At 36.8% G+C, this 8,761-nt stretch overlaps 1 protein-coding gene across 1 annotated transcript; it reads right to left on the minus strand.

Annotated features, from left to right (window-relative positions):
* Positions 1–1,212: 1,212 nt before the first annotated feature.
* On the minus strand, positions 1,213–7,930 carry SCRG1 (stimulator of chondrogenesis 1). Its single transcript, XM_081134465.1, has 3 exons — positions 7,848–7,930; positions 3,203–3,455; positions 1,213–1,447 (listed from the first exon to the last, which is right to left on the minus strand). Exons 2-3 carry the CDS (start codon positions 3,439–3,441, stop codon positions 1,393–1,395), a joined length of 294 nt encoding a protein of 97 aa, XP_080990591.1. The 5' UTR covers positions 3,442–3,455; positions 7,848–7,930; the 3' UTR covers positions 1,213–1,392.
* Positions 7,931–8,761: the final 831 nt, after the last annotated feature.

Genomic DNA, 8,761 nt, shown 5'->3' on the forward strand with positions numbered 1-8,761 from the left:
TTGATAAAACAACAAATTTGATTTTTAAAAACAATTCCACTTCAGGCATTTTTGTAGGAGGTGATACTATTTAAAAACAGGTTGTGACTTAGGTTTGTGCAGATTTTAAGAGGAACTGAATTCTGACTACCTCAAAATTGTTTGGTCCAGCATAGTAACACTTATTGAGCGTTGAATAGATACCAGATGCTGTTCTGGGTGTGATCTTCGGAAACAGATTAGGAACTTCCAAGGATCTATTTCCATTAAATAATGTCACTTTTATACACAAAATATCTCCTAAGTTTACTACAGGTCATGTGCTCCTCAAACCATACTTTGTATAGCATCCTGTGCCTCTCCTCTGTAGCAGGCTTCACATTTATAAATAATAATTCGTGTATAATTATTCTACTTTTGTTAAAATACAGTTTCCAAGAGGCAAGTCCATCTTATTCATTACTCTGTGTGCAAACCTTAATGATAGCTGATACTTAGCAAGCATTTAATAAATTTTTCCTGCATGAAGAACTTTCTGAAATCACCTCCAATGGCCACTAGTCAATGCATACCTCCTAAGATATGGGGGATAGTCCAAAGCTGTCTCTAACAATCAGGAAATATCTTTGAAGACATCTTTTTTACTTACTTTTAAAATTCATCTGACTTTTAATTCTCTTCCATTACGTGTAGTTTTTTAATGTGTGCTGGACTCAAGAAAAATTGATACTTTGGGGATATGCATCGTAGTTTTAAGGGTACAGCTTTTAGGTATGAGTGTGTGTAGTGTATGGGCTTTGGAATTAGGACTCTTCAAATTCTCACCTTGATTTTTAGCAAATATCTTAAACTTGAGTCTGCATCTGAAAAATGGGTTTAAGAATACTTACCTTGAAGGTTTCGTTGTTGGCCTTTTTAAGAGAGTAAAATGAAAATGTACTTAAAATTGTTGGCATACATAATATGTACTCAAATATTGGCTTCCTTTTCTCCTTTTACTAGAAAACTTTTAGTTTCTCTTCTAAGAATCTCAATTTATATATGATCCTTTCCATTAAGTATTAGATGGTCAATAACTGTCAACTAACAACTGAAAGTTCTCGATCTTTGAGCCAAGATTATGGCTGTTCATTTGGGGAACAGAATTCTTTTATTAATGTAGTTAACACCTCATAGATGAAAAACTTCTAGCCAATATTTTTAACCAGTGCTAACAATGTCCACAGAGAAGAATTAAATTGAATTAATTTTTATTACTACTTATTTAACACACGTTTACTCGTCTTAGACAAGCAAGAATTTATAGAATCTGTGCTTTATTGCACTGGATAGAAACTAGAAATGCAGTTATACTTGATATAGTGCAGTTTCTGGGAAATTAGCAATGGTGCTCTCCAGAACACATGAAGATTCTCAGTGACTGTTGCAAGGAATCACAAAAGAGATCTTTGGTCCAAAGAAGACATCTCTGAAAGAAAACAGAACATCAGTTAAATCTAGCTATAAGCTAAGGTATATATTGTCTTTTCTGGGTTAAAAATGGACAGTGATTTGGAGGATTCAGATATGATTATTCTTTTTAGGTGAATAAAGTACAAAGCGAGTGAGTGGGAGGACTTGTCACAGGAGCAGCAAAGACCAAGGAGGTAATCAATTCTACTTGCCCTCCATTTGCCATTGATAATATGCTATCATTTCTTTATTTTAAAAAAAGGAAAGATTAAGTGATTTCCAAACCTTATAATCATACCAAAAAAAAAAAAAAAATCATTCCTCTGATATGAGTGGGATCGACCATAAAATTTAAATCTACAGGTAAAATACAGAAGATTAAAAATTTCTTAGAAAGTCAGTAAATAAATTTCTAGCTTTTACCAGGAAAGGAGAAATGTTAAGCTACTCTACCCTTGTTGGAAAGATCATATAAGGTAATGTATAAAAATGCATGAAATAATATAAAGTTGTATATAGGTGTAAGGTAGTATGGTTATGGTTTATTGACATCATCATTTAGGACAGTGATTCTGAAACTTTGTCATACATCAGAATCACATGGGGAGCTTGTTAAGCCATAATTGCTATGTGTCATCTCCATTGTTCCTGATTTAGTAGGTCTGATGCATATATATATTTTTAAATATGTCTTTATTGATTTCAGAGAGAGGAAAGGAGACGGAGAGAGAGCTAGAAACACCAATAATGAGAGTCATTGATCGGCTGCCTCCTGCAAGCTCCTCACTGGGGATTGAGCCCGCAACCCGGGCATGTGCCCTGACTGGGAAATGAATCATGACCTTCACTGAGCCATGCAGGCTGGGCAGATATTCATTTTAACAAGAATGCAGGTGATATTGAAGCTGCTGTTCTGAGAACCACACATTAAGAACCAACAGGCTTGATATAAAAAATATGTGGTCCAAATAAGAAGACTTGAGTTCTAGTGTCAGTGCTGGTATTAACTAGTCATGTGGGATAGTGCTGGTCATTTTACCTCTCTGCATCTTTTCCTTGATCAGATGGTTAAATCTGCCCTTTCTGCCTTGCAGGTTTCTTAGAAAAATGAAAATACAATGACATGTGAAAAGTAATTTGAAAAAGCTAATTTAGGTATGAAATAGCCAAGATCATAGTGTTTGAAAGATTCCTCAGTAACCAAGGGAAGATGATTTTAAAATCAAGAGTTATAAATATTTATTGACTTATCTACTATTATATTGTATTTAAAATACTTTCCAAGTCAGTGGGAAACTTTTATTTAGTTTATTTGTGGTTAATTCATACATAGAGCTGGAAATTTTTTCTTGGACCATTACCAAATTTTTCTGTCAAGTTAATTACTTGATCCTGTTCACTGAGATCTTTTATCTAAAGCCTCTTATTAGTTTTCAAACTGGTTTAAAATATCAACCTTGAAGTTGACTGCTGCTGCTGGTAGATTTTTTTGTGGTAAAAATCTGATAGCGGATTTAGATTTTAATAAGATTGGAGTGTTATTAATTTTCTGAATTTCATTTAGTTTTATTAAAATCTGCCAAATTCTGTTTCTTAAATGAAACATTTAGTTCCATACACAATGGTGATGATTCTAAAAAATAGCTGAGATTTGAACAGGATTTTACTAAAAAAGGGTGATTATTTTCAGCAAACTCATTATAAAGGTGTCAAAAATGAATCATTATACATACGTTTCATAGCAATAGATTTTGTGATTATATTTCCTTACTTTGGGCAGCAGAGAAGTTCGCTGAAGTTGCAGTAACAGATCATCTCACATCCCTTTCCATCCCAGAAATGATCCTGGACATTTACATCAATCTTTGTCAGGTGAGCTACTCCTTCTGGAAGGCTGTGACAGTTGCGATCTTTCAGTATCTTTCTGTAGCAAGAGAGGCGATTTGCAGGCATGGTTTGGGCTCCTAGCAGCAAAGTTAGCCCAATGGTGACAAGTACTATAAATTTCATTTTGGCTTTTGGTCCTGAGATTAAAAAAAAAAAAATCAAAACGTGTCAGTGTTGTTGTTTTTTAAAGATGGAGTTCATCTGAACATAAAGTTCTTAGCATTCTCATAAACTCCTGGGTAGAAAGAGTTGATCTTTTCTACTCTCTTCTTTGTGTTTCTCAAGTGTGGTTGAAAGGCCATCTATAATAAAAATCACTTAGAATATTTGTTAACTATTAAATGCCTCAGCTCCATAAAAGAAATATAGAATGAGAAATGCTGGATGAGGGGAAGAGGTGGTGGTAAGATCCAGAATTTGCATTTTAAGTACCCAAAGTCTTTCTTTTTTTTTTTTTTTTTTGTATATTCAGTAGAGAAAAATTGCTTTTTAAGGTGATAAAACTCTGATAAATTTCTAGGACAGAAAGCTTCACCAGGGCACTGTATTTTTTTTCATCACCACATACCCAATGGCTAATAGAATGCTTGGCCCATATTTCTAGTATTAATGAATGCTTCTTTGAAAATACAGTTTTAATCCTGAGCAAGAGTCTACAGAAGTTTCATGTTATCTAAAAGACTGTGAACTTCTTAGGGCTAATCCTCTGGTCTTCCTTCCACTTCCCCTCCACACAAATCATTCGTTATTGCGGAGTTAGTAGGCAGTCAGACCTGTCATCTCTTCAATCCTACACATGCGTCTTTGCCTTCTTGCTCCCTCTAACCTCTTCCCTTTAAATTAATTTCTGAACAAGCCATCCATTAAGTACAAACCTCAAACTCATCTGTCCTAAGAAGCCTTCCTTGATCCAGCCCATATCATTCTAACAGCTCCCTTGTTCTCTGTTTCCATAGCTCTTATGTATAATCTGTACTATAAGAACTGTGAATTTGACCAAATAATGCCTTGCCATTGTCAGCATTTTTCATAAGCCAGTTAACCATATGGAGAATATGGCTACAGTTGGGAGTGGGAAATTCACCGAAAGCCATTTGGCCACTTATTAAATTGGTCATTTTATGAATTTACCTAGAACCAGGAAGGAAGATCTGGAAAGATCATAAAGGGCCTTATAATAAGGGCTTTAGATTTTATTGAGTATATTGGGAAACCATTGGGGAAAATAATTTTTTTAATCCTCACCTGAGGATAACTTTTCTATTGCTTTTCAGAGAGAGTGGAAGAGAGGGTGTTGGGAGGGAAGTGGGGAGAAAGAGAGAGAGAGAAAGAGACATCAACTGGTTGTCTCCTGCATGCACCCTGACGGGGGGCAGGGAGTGAACCTGCAACTGAGGTACATGCCCTTGATTGGGAACGAAGCCTGCAACCCTTCGGTGCGGGGGCAGACCCTCTAACCACTTAGCCACGCTGGCTAGGGCAAACCATTAAGATTTAGATTAAATAGTAACATGATCTGATTTATGTCTTTAAAAAAAAAAAATTTTTTTCCTGATTCTTTGAAGATGTGTTGTAGTGGGACAAGACTGGAAGTAGAAGAAAAGAGATGAAAGCTGATGGAAGATATGACACAAGAGGGAAAGAATCAAAGATAACTCTTAGGTTTCTTACCTGAATGCTACTGATGTTTATCGAGCTGAGAAAGAATTAGAGTCAATTTGGGGGGAATGCAAGAGTAAATTTTTGGACAAGTTAAGTTTGAGATGCCTAATAAACATGCAAGTGAAGATGTTGAGTAGGTAATTGAATATAAGTCTGAAGGTAAGGGCTAGAAATACAAATTTGAGAGTCACCAGGATATTTATTGATAGTATTTATAGCTATGGGACTGGCAGGGTAATGAGTATAGATCAGAATTGAAGAGGCAAAGGACTGACTAAGGGCAAGTGAACATTCAGAGGACTGGAAGAGAAGATGCCAGCATCATAAAGGCAAGGTCTATAGCTTCTGGGGTTTTTGCCTCTCTCTCAGAGTGCCTTCTTCAATGCTGGGCTCACAGTAAGTATTCAAAAAACATTCACCGAAGGAGTGAAAAATAAATTGCAGGAAAAGTAAGTCTGTATGCTGCCATAACACACACCTCTTCTGACTATGTTCATGCCAGAGCATAAAATAGTGTTTCTGTCACAGTCTCAGTCACATACTACGATGGAAAGTTCCACATCTGGAAAATACTTTTTGGTAGTTTTGTGTGTGTGTGTGTGTTTTAACACTTTAGAAATTACATGTTTAAACTGAAGTCTTCTCTTCTTCCTTTACTTAAATGCAGATAAATAGCTTTAACTCTTATTTCGCAAGTGGAGCAATGTCTGAACCAGTACGTTCCTGTGATACATTGCTTGGTTTTTTCATTAGAAGGCATCAGCCTCAATCCTTGGCAATCTATCAAGACCATATATTTTCAAGTTCCAACAAGATGAAATGACTTTGGCAGATTTGCAGCAAATTGCTCTTTTTTTTTTCTCTTTCAGTTGAAGTACATGCACATAAAATTCATACTGGAATACATCCAAATTAGAAAAGAAAACAAAGCTAAAAGCTGAATATATGAAGGAATAAGTAAGAGATCCTCAAATAGTTCTCTATTTTGCTATTTTGGACTCAATTTTATGTAATTAATATTGTTCCTAATTTATGATACCATTCATATCTCAATATTTAATAGATTAGCATAATATTAATGGCATAATTATATATATAGTTTTTTGTTAATCCTCACCTGAGGATATTTTTTCCATTAATTTTTTTTTAGAGAGACTAGAAGGGAAAGAAGGAAGGAGAGAGAGAGAGACAGAGAGAGAGAAACACTGACATGAGAAACATCAATTAGTTGCCTATGGTGTGGGGCCAGGGATCAAACCTGCAACCCTGGTACGTGCCCTTGATTGGGAATAAAACTGGGGACCCTTTGGCATGAGGGTCAACACTCTAACCACTGAGCCACATCAGACAGGCCTAATGGCACAATATTTAAAAGATCAATGCAGAGCACACAGAATTATAGGCAAAATGTTTCCAATTAAGCAATAAATCATTGCCACCATCAATAGGTCGGGAATTGCAAATCTTGATTGTGTGAGGGTATTTGGCACTAGCAAGCTTTTGAATGGTTGGAGTTAAAAGGAAACTTAGAAAAAAAAATTATCCCATGCAATGGCCAAAACTAACAAGGCTATGCAGTTTAAGTGTTGAGACATTTATGGTGCAATGCTCCTATGGGCAGCTGGTGTCAGTTCTGGGAACCGGCATTTGAAAAAGTGGAATGAAACAGAGTTGATGAATTAGACAGAAAGGGCAGTCCATTTTCAGGTTTCTTTCAAAGCACAGCAAAAGAGAAGCAAAAGCTGCAAAACAAATGAAAATTACAGCCCAGAACCTGACATTTAAAATATCAAAATTATACTTGGAAGAGATTAAAATTGCTGTCCAGCCTGTCATTGTTCTGTCATTTTCTCAGAGGATGAAAATCACTGTTATTTTAAAAATCCCCTCTCTTTCTTATGAACTGTGACAGAAGAGGTTGGAGTTAGAATGACTGAGTCCTGAAGTGGAACTTCTCAAAGGGTATGTTAAAGGAATCAAAGTGGTATTAGAAAGTGGGAAAGCCTTTCAAACATCATTAAAACAGACATGATCACCCCAAATACTCAAAAGACATTCATCAGTGGAAAGATGAAGTCCGGATGCTCCCTGAAGGTGGCCTGGCTCCAGGCTCTCAGAAAATGCTAGAAGATGATAGCAATATTCAGTCTTGCACCACTCTAATTGTTTTCCTGGCCAGAGGAGATCATCATCATGGAGAATTAGACCAACCTTTGGGAGAGCTCTTCATAGACTGTGCAACTAAGTTAAGGAATTTTTAAGAGGAATGTTTATAAGCCCCCAAAGGGAAAAAGGGTTCTCTTTATCTTAGCAGTACAGACACTGTGCTGTGTTCCGTGGTGGGGACACCAAGGATGAATTCCGTGAATTCACTCTTTGTATCACACATGTATACCAGTTTCTTTTTAGGAATCAGGATTTTTATAAAGAAAGCAACATTTGCTTTCTTAGACCTTGCAGTTCATTTTGAGTAGGTAAAATATACAGATACAGCTACTGCATTAAAAAAAAACCTCTGTGCTTCATCCTCCTCACATAGTTCTGAGAGGTCTTGTTGTGTGGGAACAAATTCAGAGTGGACATATGCATTAATAAGAAACAACAGAGAGGAAGCTGCCTCTTTTAAACCTGTGATTAAGTGACTTTCCCAGTTAAGGAATACACATTTTCTATTCTCTTAATCTGATTATTTTCCTATATCCTAAAAAGCATTTCCCCCCCCCCCAAATTACATACATCATCTCTTTAGAGGGTCTCTCTCTTTCTCTTCTAACTCAACACATAAATACATTTCTGCTCTAATCTATAGCAGTAGCTTGGAGTAGAATAAATGACATAAAATGATTTTTAAGAAAAAAGTTACATACCCTTTTCTTCTTTCCTTTTGGTCTTCTTGGCAGAGGAATCTTTTAAAATGCTCCAACTCACTGGGTGAGTTTGGGCAGAAGGAGAAGAGAGGAGGTGCTGGAGGGAGGTTCTTTACAAATGAACCTTTGTCTGCCTTGTCTCCCGCCTGGGATTGACAGCCTTGCTGCTCCAGCCAAGGCTCTCGGGGAGGGGGGAGTCTGGGCTGCAAGGCCTGCCTCCCTCGGGTTCTTACACACCAGGCGAAGATGAACTAAACAGCTTCTTTACAGAGGGAAATAACGAGTCTATACAGGAACCTCAGGGAGGCAGACTTGGAGCAATAAAATATAAAACCCAAGGGATTTAAAAGGAACACAGAGAGAGTGATTTTTACCTTCAGAGAAGTGTGTGTGAGAGACAGAGACAGACAGAGAGACAGAGCTAGGGAGAGAGGGAGGGGGAGGGAGATGGGGGGGGAGGAGAAATGGCTAATATGATTTAAGAAAATAGCTGAGCACCTCTTCCTCTTTCATAGTGTCTTTGTGTTTTGTCACCAAGTTTTCCTCACCATCTGGATCCCTTGTTATGACATTTTGGTTGAAGACATACTCCAACCCTCATTGCCAGTCAATGGAAAGCAAAAAATATAATGACTAAAAAAGAAATCTATTCTGTGTATCAGAAATAAAGGCATAAAAGGAATCCCACTCTGCGTTGGGCAAACTGTCCTGGAGTTGTAGCATCTGTTAACCACCCTTCAGATGTTGGTGTTTTTAAAAAAATTCAATTTGGAATAGTGTTGCTGGAGTTGGAAATATTATAATAAAATAGGAATTATCTAGACAGAAAGTGGAGGGAAGGTCATTCTAGGTTGACCTTCAAAGGCTTGAAGGTGAAGGAGAGGGTAACAAGTTTGGGGATTGTAGGTAGTTTA

Source organism: Miniopterus schreibersii, assembly GCF_964146895.1.
Source record: "Miniopterus schreibersii genome assembly, chromosome: 4".
In the NCBI taxonomy this organism is placed as follows: domain Eukaryota; kingdom Metazoa; phylum Chordata; class Mammalia; order Chiroptera; family Miniopteridae; genus Miniopterus; species Miniopterus schreibersii.